General features: G+C 37.8%; 1 protein-coding gene across 5 annotated transcripts in view; it reads left to right on the top strand.

Moving 5' to 3' along the window:
* LOC133621079 (uncharacterized) overlaps nt 1-15,550 on the top strand; it is a 79,015-nt gene that overhangs the window by 39,193 nt on the left and 24,272 nt on the right. For 4 of the 5 annotated variants that reach the window (XR_009817599.2, XM_061982909.2, XM_061982910.2 and 1 more), the window contains 2 exons: nt 6,177-6,486; nt 6,636-6,812. Coding sequence is in view for 4 of the 5 variants with exons in the window: in XM_061982909.2 (XP_061838893.1) it covers nt 6,177-6,486; nt 6,636-6,812 (487 nt within the window). In the remaining variant the exon portion in view is untranslated. Of the gene's footprint in view, nt 1-6,176; nt 6,487-6,546; nt 6,813-15,550 lie in introns of those variants that run through there. The other variant, XM_061982912.2, reaches the window with a different exon arrangement.

The raw sequence follows: 15,550 nt of genomic DNA, 5'->3' as shown, positions 1-15,550 counted from the left end.
CCACCACATTGGCTATTTAAAGACGGCCCGTTTCCCCTCGCCGCTGGCCAACAGAGCCTATTTAACTTGGAGAGATTCAATAAGCAAAGAGTGGTCGGCATTGTCGGAGATTGTGGAAAAATGGAAAGAAAAAAGAAAGATGAGCTCAGCATTGATTGATGAAGGATTAGCAGGTCAGTGCCGGGCTTAGACAGAGCGAACGAGGGGGGGAATGTTTAGAAAAAAACATGACGATCATCTAAAACTAAACACACATGTGTTTAGATGTACAGCACACACACATTGATGTCACACAAAATGTATCTTCAAAATGAAAAAAGTAAAATAATATTAAATATATATTAGGGTTGTTCGGTATACTGGTATTGGTATATCCATCCATCCATTTTCTACCGCTTATCCCTATAGTACCGCCATACTAATGAATCATATGCTGTACTACCGTATACCACCTCTGAAAAGTACCAGTCCCGCGCCCCCGTCGTCGTCACGTCGTGTCATTGCTGGTTTTACGAGCAGACGAGCATGTTCGGCAGTGCACAATCACGGAGTACTTACAAGCAGACACAGTGTGTAGACAAAAAAGGTAGAACGGACGCATTTTGGCTTCAAAACTAACGATAAAGGTGAAGTTATAACACTGAAACGCCCTCAGGAAGAGGTGCTTTAAGACATAGCCAGCTAGCTAGCGGCTAACGTCCATCCGCCGTCGGCAGTTTTTTAGCTACTTCTAAATCACTAATCCTCGCCTCCATTGCAACAAATAAAGTAAGTTTCTTACAAGTATCATCCCTGCAGGACGAGGAATAGATAAACATGCTTCACTACACACCGTAGCTCACCGGCGTCAAAATGTAAACAAACGCCATTGGTGGATCTACACCTGACATCCACTGTAATGATACCAAGTACAGGCACGTATCTAGTCGATACTACTATGATTACATCGATATTTTTTTAACTTTGAATATGACCAATGTATGATCCTGTAACTACTTGGTATCGGGTTGATACCTAAATGTGTGGTATCATTCAAAACTAATGTAAAGCATCCAAACAACAGAAGAATGAGTGATTATTAAATTTTAACAGAAGTGTAGATAGAACAAGTTAAAAGAGAAAGTAAGCAGATATTAACAGTAAATGAACAAGTAGATTAATAATTAATTTTCTACCATTTGTCCTTACTAATTTTGACAAAATAATACAATGGAAAATGACACAATATGTTACTGCATATATTCAGCTGCTAAATTAGCAGCATTTCTTTGTTTACTTACTAATAATTTTGACAACATAATAGAATGATAAATGGCACAATATGTTATTGCATATATTCAGCAGACCAAATTAGGAGCCTTTGTTTGTTTACTTACTAATAAAAGACAAGTTGTCTTGTATGTTTACTATTTTATTTAAGGACAGACTTGCAATAAGAAACATATGTTTGACATACCGTAAGATTTTTTGTTAAAATAAAGCCGATAATTAAATTTTTTGTGGTCCCCTTTATTTGGAAAAGTACCGAAAAGTATCGAAATAATTTTGGTATGGGGACAACACTAATATATATATTTTTGTTACATATTAAAAAAAATAATAAATATATATATATATATATATATATATATATATATATATATATATATATATATATATATATATATATATATATATATATATCTGCAAATTGTTTTTTCTTTCCATGCAAATGTATATAAAGAAAATTGTCTCACAAAATATGATTACCCAGACTTTCCTTTGGAAAAATATTATGTCCGAATTACTTTTTTCACAGTGCCTTTCCGCATTCATTTTGACAGCAGTTTTTATTTTATTTTTAGTTATAGTCTTTTGACGAAAATGTTTTTTAGTTTTAGTCATATTTTAGCCATCTAAATTGAATTTGTTTTGGCTGACTAAATTCCTCAACATTTTAGTCAACTAAATTGACAGTAAATGTTGTCGACTAAAATATAAATTGATACAAACACAATGTTGTATGCATAAACTGTTGGTAATTTGGAGTGCGTAACTTTGAGAAATCATATCTTAACTATTACGTTCAATAACATTGCAACTATTTTCTCTTCCATCATTAAAATGTAATGTGTACATTTTATTATGTTGGCCTATTTATTTAGCCAATTATGACCAAACAAAAAATATCACTGATGTATATGAGAGTGATAAAAAAAGGACACACTCAACGCCAGTGTACAGTGCATGAAAATGTGTGCTTTTATTGTGGTCATATAAACAAAAAATCTAGTTTTATTCTATATTGTGTGGCGTCTTCAATCAATCAATCAATCAATGTTTATTTATATAGCCCTAAATCACAAGTGTCTCAAAGGGCTGCACAAGCCACAACGACATCCTCGGTACAAAGCCCACATAAGGGCCATTGTCCTGTTAATCTAGAATGTAGATATTGTATATATCTCACACCTGTCTTTTTTGGTGTGCTGGCTTGAAAAGTAAAGATTGCTTACTAAATTGGCGGGCAATGTCACTCAAGGTAATAGCTGAACAGTGTGCCGAGGACATCGATTAATGTGCACTGAACTTAGCTTATTAAATGGTAATGGTAAAGTAAGCGGTCTGGACCCTGCTCTACCGTCTTTAATAGTAACAGTAATTCAGTACAGTATGAGTAATTTTGAAATATTAGTTTCAGTCACTTATTGTTGCGTAAATGTCCGGACGATTAGCCTGCAGACGGGGCTTCAAGTTGTTTGTATTTTTACCGGTGAAAATCAAGCCACAGGGTTTACAACGTGTCTTATTGTCTACCACGGCAAAGGTGAAGTGCGTCCATATGTCTTCTCTTCTCTTTCTTCCAGGTGTAGAAGACATATTGTATTGAAGTGTGTCACGATACAGTCTTGTTTTCCCAGAGAAAAATCAAAACACTACGCCTTAGAAAGACAGTACCGTGAATTCCAAACTATAGGTCGCTACTTTTTTCCTTCGCTTTGAACCCTGCGGCTGATTTATGGATTTTTCTCCGCTCATGGCCATAATGCAAATAGTTTTCATTAAACACATGCAAGGACACTTAAATGGTGTGTTATTGTTTGTGCTATGGCGCCAGCTTTTGGACAAGTTCGCTCACTGTATTGTTTTTGCTCGAATGGATTCTTCATTCATCCATCCAAGCAACGTATGTAAGTTTACAATATAACTAAAACTATTCATATTTACTAAACCGTCGCATGTGTGATCTCTTCAGGAGTGTTTTCATGCCTATTTGTACGTGCTATCGTGATGTAATGAAGCTAGCGTCGGTAGCATTAGCTAATACGCTAACACGTTTACGAGTGTCTTTGTTGGTATTATTAACTTACAATGTCATTCTTTTTGTATTGTTTCAGTTAATTTACCAAAACAGTTATTGAGTCTGTCTAACTTCCGCAGCTAGTGGGTCCACGACAATGACTTCTGTTTTGTTTGATCCGCTGTTTTACTGACGTGTTACAGACACTGTTTGGAAACAATTAAGGTGTGTAAATAAACATTTACAAAATACTTCTGTGTAAATAACTAATTTCACTACGTATATATCTGCGTCTTATAGTCCAGTGCGGCTTATATATGGAAACTATGTTTTCCTTCTGAAATTTAGTGGGTGCGGTTTATATACCGGTGCGCTCTATAGTCCGATAATTACGGTACTTATGATTGGGTGACGACCGTGATTTACCTCCCACTCCTCTCTCACATGCAACTGTGATTGGATAGATTCCTAACTTGTTCCAACCGCCTAAAGACGAAGTTAAATATGATTGGATTTCGTCTTTGTCAACATTTTCGTCTCATTTTTATTCGTTGACTAAACTGCGAGTGAACTTTCTTCCTGCAAAAATGCAAACTTTGCAATGGAATAGATTCCTATACTTTAGCAAAAAACATTTGTCGAGTGATATCAAGGAGTTGATCGCGTTCCCAGACATGTCGTACTATCTGGTGCTCCAGACCCCATTCTACACGACAAAACAGATGGAAACTTGGAAAAGCATGGAGGTCTACTACTTCTTTGTGTGTGACTGGGTCTAGTAAATTGATATCAAGACTCTCTTGGATAAATATGCATCGTTTTTGCTCGGGTAAGGTTGCATTTCACGATTTAACTTTGCATCTACAGCCATGTTTGTTGTTGTTGCACTGGCCATTTAGGAGTAGCGTGTTTTTTCCCGTCTTTATCAAAATATAACAATAGATGTCGAGATTGTGTATGCGCTGAAAGATTCATATATGATGGTTGCCTTTGGTTAAAAACTGAACTATTTAAGTTTTGCTCACATTTGCTTTCTTTTACTTAGACTCGCCGAGTTGGTGCTTTTCAAAACACTCGTGGCAAACATGTGTCTAAGAAATACAAATGATGTCAAGATAATACTTAAATGGTAAATAATAGCCGTTAAAAGTATATCAAACAAACCTTTAACGAAGTGACTACTGCAAACTAATGCATTCTTCGACTGTGCTCCCTTGGACTCGAGTGTGAGCTGCATGCTTTACTCGTCGTCGTTTCCACAAATACAGTCGTGGTCAAAAGTTGACATACACTTGTAAAGAACATAATGTGATGGCTGTCTTGAGTTTCCAATCATTTTTACAACTCTTATTTTTTTGTGATATAGTGATTGGAGCACATACTTGTTGGTCACAAAAAACATTCATGAAGTTTGGTTCTTTTATGAATTTATTATGGGTCTACTGAAAATGTGACCAAATCTGCTGGGTCAAAAGTATACATACAGCAATGTTAATATTTGGTTACATGTCCCTTGGCAAGTTTCATTGCAATAAGGCATTTTTGGTAGCCATCCACAAGCTTCTGGTGGAATTTTTGACCACTCCTCTTGACAAAACCTGGTGCAGTTCAGCTAAATTTGTTGGTTTTATGACATAGACTTGTTTCTCCAGCATTGTCCACACGTTTAAGTCAGGACTTTGGGAAGGCCATTCTAAAACCTTAATTCTAGCCTGATTTAGCCATTCCTTTACTACTTTTGGCGTGTGTATGGGGTCATTGTCCTGTTGGAACACCCAACTGTGACCAAGACCCAACCTCCGGGCTGATGATTTTAGGTTGTCCTGAAGAATTTGGAGGTAATCCTCCTTTTTCATTGTCCCATTTACTCTCTGTAAAGCACCAGTTCCATTGGCAGCAAAACAGGCCCAGAGCATAATACTACCACCACCATGCTTGACGGTAGGAATGGATTTCCTGGGATTAAAGGCCTCACCTTTTCACCTCCAAACATATTGCAAACAGCTCAATTTTTGTTTCACATGTGGACAATGCTAAAGAAACAAGTCCATGTCAGAAAACTAACAAATTTAGCTGAACTGCACCAATTTTGTCAAGAGGAGTGGTCAAACATTCAAGCAGAAGTTTATGGATGGCTACCAAAAGCGCTTTACTGCAGTGAAACTTGCCAAGGGACATGTAACCAAATATTAACATTGCTGTATGTATACTTTAGACCCAACAGATTTGGTCACATTTTCAGTAGACCCATAATGAATTCATAAAAGAACCAAACTTCATGAATGTTTTTTGTGACCAACAAGTATGTGCTCCAATCACTCTATCACAAAAAAATAAGAGTTGTAGAAATGATTGGAAACTCAAGACAGCCATGACATTATGTTATTTACAAGTGTATGTAAACTTTTGACCACGACTGTATCACACATTTCCGCCCTTTTTGATAAAGTCTCGAAGAACTTGTTTATCCTTTCCGCGATTTGAATGATTTGTACAGCCGAAAACAACACAAGCATAGGGCCTTTTTTGGCGCCTAGTACCCATTGAAAACAGAGCGAGCTTGACCACCACTAGTGTTCATTGGGCGGGACGTGAGCCGGACTTGACGTCAGTAACATCCCAGCAATTTTAGTCAGGGGAAAATAGGTCGTTGACGATAACTAAGACGAATATTTTAAGTCAACAAAATGTCACTGGTGCCATCTGCTAGACCTGGTCTTCACTTTTCCCTGCTGCGAGGTGACAGTACGCATAAATCACTGCTTTCCCAGAAGTAATCTGGTGGTGACTCATCCGGTGGCATGACTCAGCCTCGAGTAGCGTCGCCTCACACCTGCAGGCCTCATCACTGATCCACATCCCTTTCATGGCCATCCCTCTGTTGCACCCACTGCAGGCTTACAAGGTGACTCAAGAAGCCGCCGGAAGCTCCAAGGTGTGCCGGCAGCCCACAGGGCGGAGGGGAAAAATAAAAGGAGACCGGGACGACCCAGAAAACAGCCTCTGCCCTCCGCTTTGTCGTCCCCCGTGCCGTCACCCGACCTCTCGCCCGATGATGATAACAATAGCGACGTCCAAGAGAGGAGGGAGGGGAACGGGCCGCAGCGAGACGTCGGCTCGGTGCAGCAGGTGACGGATTCTGAGCTGCAGGCCAAGCGGAAGAGAGGACGGAAGAGACAACACGACGCCTCTCCCTGTCATCAAAGGTAAACACTCAGCCTTTCATCACCCGTGTGACATCCTCATATTAACCGGCCACATTTCAGCACTGTGTGCTAAACCAGTGCCTCTTCTTTCTCTTTTTTTTTTTTTCCTCCCTATCGCTCTATCTCTCGCTTCATGCTTTCCTTTTTAGCGTCGCAGAGGAGGAGCCTGAATGTCTTGACACACGCGACGGAGCTTTCGGCCCTTCCGCCGTCGAGCTGCCCGAATCGCAACTGGTCGGCGTCCAAAGAGACAAGGGGGACGCCGGTCCTCCGTGGAAGACGTTTTTGAGGGCGGGTCTTTACTCTGACGATTACAAAACTACAGAGTGAGCATCTTACTCATGTCTGTTACCGTATTTATACAGTGGAACCTCTAAGGTTGAACACTATCTGTTACAGGATTGACCTGTGATTTGTGCAGCTTTTAAAAAAGTGTTCCTCATGGAAACAGAAATATTGTACAGTTGGTCCCGTTTATGTCGACAACCCGTCTATGTTGACCAACTCTTCAAGTCCTTGTCCACCATGTACGGTACTTCTTAGTGCCCGCTCGAACGCTTTTGGCGACAGAAATCGATTTATTTAAAGCGAAACTGCATCTTTTTTTGGAAATTTCTCTATCATTCACAATCCTTAAGTGAGACAAGAACACACGTTTTTCTTTTTAATGCATTCTAAATAAATGGTAAATAAACATTAGCTAACAATGGAGCAAGTGGCAGTCGCTCTATTCCACCGATAAAGCGCTCCAAAAAACATCTAAAAACCTCCATCCAGGTTTTATATACACACTGCAAGTACAGTCGTGGTCAAAAGTTTACATACACTTACAAAGAACATAATGTCATGGCTGTCTTGATTTTCCAATCATTTCTACAACTCTTATTTTTTTGTGATAGAGTGATTGGAGCACATACTGGTTGGTCACAAAAAACATTCATGAGTTTGGTTCTTTTATGAATTTATTATGGGTCTACTGAAAATGTGAGCAAATCTGCTGGGTCAAAAGTATACCGGTACATACAGCAACATACATTATCAATTTTAGTGATGTAGAAAAGTTACAATCAAATCAAATTAGCTTCATGGCATGGCCTCTTAACTTCATGTGAGTGATTCAAGTGAGCCTTTGCTCCAGAAATGACACATTAAGGCTTGTATAAAGTTTGCTGCTGATCACATGGACAAAGATAAGACCTTCTGGAGGAAAGTTCTGTGGTCAGATGAAACAAAAATTGAACTGTTTGGCCACAATACCCAGCAATATGTTTGGAGGAGAAAAGGTGAGGCCTTTAATCCCAGGAACACCACACCTACCGTCAGGCATGGTGGTAGTAGTATTATGCTCTGGGCCTGTTTTGCTGCCAATGGAACTGGTGCTTTACAGAGAGTAAATGGGTTGATGAAAAAGGAGGAGTACCTCGAAATTCTTCAGGACAACCTAAATTTCATCAGCCCGGAGGTTGGTTCTTGGGCGCAGTTGGGTGTTCCAACAGGACAATGACCCCAAACACACGTCAAAAGTGGTAAAGGAATGGATAAATCAGGCTAGAATTAAGGTTTTAGAATGGCCTTCCCAATGTCCTGACTTAAACGTGCGGACAATGCTGAAGAAACAAGTCCATGTCAGAAAACCATGCTGAACTGCACCAATTTTGTCAAGAGGAGTGGTCAAAAATTCAAGCAGAAGCTTGTGGATGGCTACCAAAAGTGCCTTATTGCAGTGAAACTTGCCAAGGAACATGTAAGCAAATATTAACATTGCTGTATGTATACTTTTGACCCAGCAGATTTGGTCACATTTTCAGTAGACCCATAATAAATTCATAAAAGAACCAAACTTCATGAATGTTTTTTGTGACCAACAAGTATGTGCTCCAATCACTCTATCACAAAAAAATAAGAGTTGTAGAAATGATTGGAAACTCAAGACAGCCATGACATTATGTTCTTTACAAGTGTATGTAAACTTTTGACCACGACTGTAAATATAAATGTAATGCAGTAACCACCACATTCATAATATCGTGTAATATTTATGTATTTTGCTCATTTTAAGCACATTAATTTTACAGCCGTATCACAGCGTTTGCTTTTCCCTTCAACAACAACAACACTACCACTCATGCAGACTTAGTGAAAGACAACAAAGACTACTTTGGGAAAAGCGATGTATATTTTTCAGCCTGAATATAACGAGGATGAGCTACAAGTTTTAGAAGCTGTATGCTAAACAGATCCAGCTTAAGCACCATGTAGAGGTATTGCTAAGCGCTAAACACGACATACAAACTCCGAACATAATAAAACAATCCCTAACTGTACAATGTCTGCGCTCACCGGGATGCCGGTTGATAGGATGTTTATATCTTCTTGTTTAGATTAAAAAATCTAACCTAATGCTCACCTAGGTTAGAAAAAATAAGTTGCCAAAAACACGCGTCTTACCAAATTCTTGGTTTATGGCTACATCCTTTTACTACCCAGGTGAGAGGCATGATTTATAATCTAGAATTAACTTTCACCAACTCGATGCAGCAGCTCGGCATGTTAGCTCTCTGTGATCACGAAGCAGCTAAAAATAGTTTGTTTGCGTTGGCGCTTATATCGCTAATACATGGTTAATATTCAGGTCACGAAATGTAAATGGAGTATTGTTGGCGTTTTATTTTAGAGGTGCTATAGCAGGGGTGCTCATTACGTCGATCGCGAGCTACCGGTCGATCTCGGAGGGTGTGTCAGTCGATCACCAGCCAGGCATTAAAAAATAGTCCTAAAAATGAGCGATCATTAATCTTCACTATGACGTCACTTTCGTCACTTGATTGACATTCACGGCACCCGAGGGTCTTCTGAGATGACGCTGGCTGCTGCCAGCTCATTAAAATTACCGATTGGAAGGCGAGAAACACTTTATTTTAACAGACTCTGGCGCCGTACCTGTCGTCAAAACTCCAAAGACCGACTGCACAGTTGCACAGTTGCGCTAACAAAACAAGAGTCTCAGAAAGCTGGCGTGCACAAGCTAGCAAGCTACGGAGTTTGCCGACAATGTATTTCTTGTAAAGTGTATACAAAGGAGTACGGAAGCTGGACAAATAAGATGCCAAAAACTAACCACTTTCATGTGGTATTGGACAGAAAGGAGGACTTTTTTCTCCTCCATTCGAAAATGCGGACGTTTTTAGCACCACTGTCTGATTCCAATCAATGCAAGTCATCAGAATCAGGTAATACACCAACTTATATTCTTGTCTTCATGAAAGAAAGGAATCTATATGTGTTAAACATGCCTGTATTATCTTTAAACACCTTAACTTGTTAACAATATTAACTATATGTGTTAAAAATGCTTGCATTATCTTTAAACACCTTTAACTTATTAACAATATTAACTATATGTGTTAAACATGCTTGTATTATCATTAAACACCTTTAACTTGTTAACAATATTAACTATATGTATTAAACATACTTGTATTATCATTAAACACCTTTAATTTATTAACAATATTAACTATATGTATTAAACATTCTTGTATTATCATTAAACACCTTTAATTTATTAACAATATTAATTATGTGTTAAACATGATTGCATTATCATTAAACACCTTTAATTTATTAACAATATTAACTATATGTGTTAAACATGCTTGCATTATCATTAAACACCTTTAACTTATTAACAAAAACATATATTTCATAAGTAAGTAAATATAAATTATATATATGAATGAGGTAGATCCCCACGACTTGATCAATTGAAAAGTAGCTCGCCTGCAGAAAAAGTGTGAGCACCCCTGTGCTATAGTGTACTCCCTTTGGCTGCATTATTATCCACCTCCGACTTGCTGTATATTAGACATTAGATTTGATTAGAATACATACAAAACGAAAAACATGTGTTCTTCTCTTAAATAAGGATTGTGAATGATAGGCAAAATCCCAAAAAGAGTGCAGTTCCCCTTTAAATAGATTATCTTTATGTTGACATATCATTGTCACTAACAGCATAAAAAAAGATAAATAACTACAGTGTATTAAAATGTGCACACAGTAACTTCCTGTTACTGTAGGTGCAAAGTAAGCTCTTCAAAATAAAAGCATGGCAATAGAGTATTAACTTGGATTCCTACACAGAGACATATAAAATGCACTTTTTTTCAAAGATTGTTAGCCACCGAAAGAAAGATTTGTGTTATTCTGGCCACAATGTCACAAGTAAATGCGCAAGCAGCGGCTAGTTTCGGTTGCCATTATTATCCACCTCGAATTTGCTGTATATTAGACATTAGAATACATACAAAACGAAAAAAACATGAGTTCTAATGATTATGAATGATAGGCAAAATTCCAAAAAGAGTGCAGTTCCCCTTTAAATAGATTATTTTTATGTTGACATATGTTCAACCATTGTCACTAACAGCATAAAAAAGCAACATAACTACTAGAGATGTCCGATAATATCGGACTCCCGATATTATCGGCCGATAAATAATTTAAAATGTAATATCGGAAATGATCGGTATCGGTTTCAAAAAGTAAAATGTGTGACTTTTTAAAACGCCGCTGTGTACACGGACGTAGGGAGAAGTACAGAGCGCCAATAAACCTTAAAGGCACTGCCTTTGGCTGTCGGCCCAATCACATAATATCTACGGCTTTTCACACACACAAGTGAATGCAAGGCATACTTGGTCAACAGCCATACAGGTCACACTGAGGGTGGCCGTATAAACAACTTTAACACTGTTACAAATATGCGCCACACTGTGAACCCACACCAAACAAGAATGACAAACACATTTCGGGAGAACATCCGTATCGTAACACAACATAAACACAACAGAACAAATACCCAGAACCCCTTGCAGCACTAACTCTTCCGGGACGCTACAATATACACCCCCCGCTACCCCCCCACCCCACCTCAACCTCTTCATGTCCCAAATTCTAAGCTGCTGTTTTGAGGCATGTTAAAAAAAATAATGCACTTTGTGACTTCAATAATAAATATGGCAGTGCCATGTTGGCATTTTTTTCTATAACTTGAGTTGATTTATTTTGGAAAACCTTGTTACATTGTTTAATGCATCCAGCGGGGCATCACAACAAAATTAGGCAAAATAATGTGTTAATTCCACAACTGTATATATCGGAATCAGTAATTAAGAGTTGGACAATATCGGAATATCGGATATCGGTAAAAAAGCCATTATGGGACATCTCAAATTTAGAATACATACAAAACGAAAAAACATGTGTTCTTCTCTTAAATAAGGATTGTGAATGATAGGCAAAATTCCAAAAAGAGTGCAGTTCCCCTTTTAATAGATTATTTTTATGTTGACATATGTTCAACCATTGTCACTAACTGACTAACAGCATAAAAAAGCAACATAACTACAGTGTATTAAAATGTGCACACAGTAACTTCCTGTTACGGTAGGTGCAAAGTAAGCACTTCATAATAAAAGCATGGCACTACAGTATTAACTTGGATTCCTACACAGCGACATATAAAACACACTTTTTTTTTTAAAGATTGTTAGCCACCCAAAGAAAGATTTGTGTTATTCTGGCTACAATGTCACAAGTAAATGTGCAAGCAGCGGCGAGTTTCGGTTTCCATTAAGCTGACAACCGCTTTCAGTGCTTCTCAAACGAGGTGTTAGGCAAGGGGCTTCCAGTATTAGCGTCTTTTTTTCCATTCTTGATCGATACACAAGCCTCCAGTTCAAATTAATCAACAGACTCAACCAGGAAATATGACCAGGTACAGTACAGGCCAAAAGTTTAGACACACCTTCTCATTTCAATGCATTTTTTTTATTGTCATGACTATTTACATTGTAGATTGTCACTAAAGGCATCAAACACCTGTGAAGTGAAAACCATTTCAGCTCATCCAGAGAATGCCAAGAGTGTGCAAAGCAGTAATCAGAGCAAAGAGTGGCTATTTTGAAACAAACTAGATTATAAAACATGTTTTCAGTTATTTCCCTTTTTTTGTTAAGTACATAACTCCACATGTGTTCATTCATAGTTTTGATGCCATCAGTGACAATCTACAATTTAAAGTGTGTGTCCAAACTTTTGGCCTGTACTGTATGCATAAGTGTGCGTTAAGGCGTGAGAAAACGCAAGTCCTCAGCTATGTGGCATGGAGATGCTGGTGCCAGCAACTCAAAGAGTGGTTTGTACAATTAAAGGAAAAAAAGACGACAATTATCAGGTTCTAAATCGTGTTTCAATTTGGGTGACGACATAAAATAATTGAGAAGCACTTACCTATGTCAACATCAGTCAGCCAGTCCGAGGGGCGTCGACATAAACGGGTTCCACTGTAACACATTGCAGAAGCAAACTGTTGCATCATAAAAATGTGCATTCAGTATTTGAAGTACTTCCATCTTTAACTTATACAAGTTAGCCAAGTGTAACATTGGGACGCCAGAGCGCTGAAACTCTCCACTTTTACTTTTTAGCGGTGATGGCTAAAATGCGCCTCCCTTTTTTTTGACGTTTTTAACTGTCACACAAGTGTAAAAAGAAGTTAACCACTGTAAAGCATAAGAAATAAACAAAACACTCTACTTTAACTTTGGTAACTTCGGTGTTTAATCTTGTTTTGTTCTTCCTCTTTTAACACTTCATGACCAAACCGGTTCTTTTTTTGCAATACAGCAAGTGTTGGCTAAAAAAAAGCCCCCAAAAAATCTAAATAAGTAATATTTTGATGCCCTCTAACTCAGGGGTTCTTAACCTTTTCAACCTTGGGGCCCAACTTTTCCACTACAGAGAGGTCCGGAGCCCACTAAAATAAATATTAACACAGAATTAGTAATACAACTCTTGATTTTAATCATATTCAATAATTATATCTAACCTACTTATAGTTTACAACCTTGTCAAATGATATGAAAGCATGTGTTGATCACAAAGATTATTATGGAGGCTTTGGTCAGCCTGATTACTAAAATAAATACAAATCAAATATACTGCAAAAGAAGGGAGTCTGATGAAAAATAATTGTACATACAATGCTAAAATAAATACATTATAACTGAATTAATAAAAATTCTAATAATACCGGTAATTATGTTTCTGAAATAATTTAAATGCAAATGAAAATACAGCTTGACCACTTTCGTCATAATAAGAAACTTCTCTGAGACTTTAGCTCCAGACTTCTTCTTTTTGTTCGACATTGTCATTACTGCCACACGTGGTGGAAAAGTGTATTACAACTGAGTACCGCTGCGGACCACAGCTGAGAAACAGATATTTTTTTGGTGGCCCTTTGAGTGTTCGCGGCACAACAATGGGCCCCGGCCCTATGGTTAACACTGCTCTAGCTGAAAGGCTTAGATCAGGGGTGTCCGACATTTTTCTAATAAGAGCCACACACAGGAAAATCCAAGGACTGGGGACCATTTTGATATTTTTTTAAATGTTAAGGCTTAAACCAACCCATGTAGAAATGCTAAGACGATGTCAATATTCAAAGATGAAACAGTGAGTCTGTCAGCTTTGAGTTATAGATGACAAAGTGCATCATTTTCAATGTTATTAGACTTCATCTGTTAAACACTGGAAAATGACACAGTCGTGGTCAAAAGTTTACATACACTTGTAAAGAACATAATGTCATGGCTGTCTTGAGTTTCCAATCATTTCTACAACTCTTATTTTTTTGTGATAGAGTGATTGGAGCACATACTTGTTGGAAACTAAAAACATTCATGAAGTTTGCGGTATAAAATGGATGGATGGATGGGTTCTTTTATGAATTTATTATGGGTCTTCTGAAAATGTGAGCAAATCTGCTGGGTCAAAAGTATACATACAGCAATGTTAATATTTGCTTACATGTCCCTTGGCAAGTTTCACTGCAATAAGGCGCTTTTAGTAGCCATCCACAAGCTTCTGGTTGAATTTTTGACCACTCCTCTTGACAAAATCTGGTGCAGTTCCGCTAAATTTGCTGGTTTTCTGACATGGACTTGTTTCTTCAGCATTGTCCACACGTTTAAGTCAGGACATTGGAAAGGCCATTCTAAAACCTTAATTCTAGCCTGATTTAGCCATTCCTTTACCACTTTTGACCTGTAGTTGGGGTCATTGTCCTGTTGGAACACTCAACTGCGCCCAAGACCCAACCTCCGGGCTGATGATTTTAGGTTGTCCTGAAAAATTTGGAGGTAATCCTCCTTTTTCATTGTCCCATTTACTCTCTGTAAAGCACTAGTTCTATTGGCAGCAAAACAGGCCCAGGGCATAATACTACCACCACCATGCTTGACAGTAGGAATGGTGTTCCTGGGATTAAAGGCCTCACCTTTTCTCCTCCAAACTATGCTGGGTATTGTGGCCAAACAGCAAAATTTTTGTTTCATCTGACATCACTTGGACAAAGATAAGACCTTCTGGAGGAAAGTTCTGAATGTTTTTTGTGACCAACAAGTTTGTGCTCCAATCACTCTATCACAAAAACATAAGAGTTGTAGAAATGATTGGAAACTCAAGACAGCCATGACATTATGTTCTTTACAAGTGTATGTAAACTTTTGACCACGACTGTATCTATGTAAATAATATCGTAACGGTGCACATAGAAGATCTTGGGATTAAAGTAAAGGGAAGACTTTGGAGGTTACTGTAGAAAGGTTTAATATTATGTAGTCCGTTAGGGATGCACAAAAATCGATTCAAATCCTAATCCATAAATGCCAAAAATGTATTTAAAAAAAAATAAATGTATCCAATAAAAAAATATATGTATTTGTTATATCTATATATATATTTTTAATAAGAATCGATTTTAAAAAATACGTTTTTTAGGGCCTCTCCATGCAAACAGAAGGAGCTTTTCTAACCTGTAACCTGTTTTGGAAAAGTTTTATTATAATTATTATACCAAATATCGATTTGAATCAGATATCGTGTTTAGTCAACAATCGATTCTGAATCGAATCGTCACCTCAGGAAACAGATTGAATTGTTAGGTGCTCAAAAACAGCTTTATCAAATTTGTGCTTTGTTTTATGCAATTATTCAC

Source organism: Nerophis lumbriciformis, linkage group LG21 (assembly GCF_033978685.3).
Source record: "Nerophis lumbriciformis linkage group LG21, RoL_Nlum_v2.1, whole genome shotgun sequence".
NCBI classification, from domain to species: Eukaryota; Metazoa; Chordata; class Actinopteri; order Syngnathiformes; family Syngnathidae; genus Nerophis; species Nerophis lumbriciformis.
The sequence above is the reverse complement of the archived record's forward strand: the minus strand, read 5'-3'. Positions and strand labels throughout refer to the sequence as shown.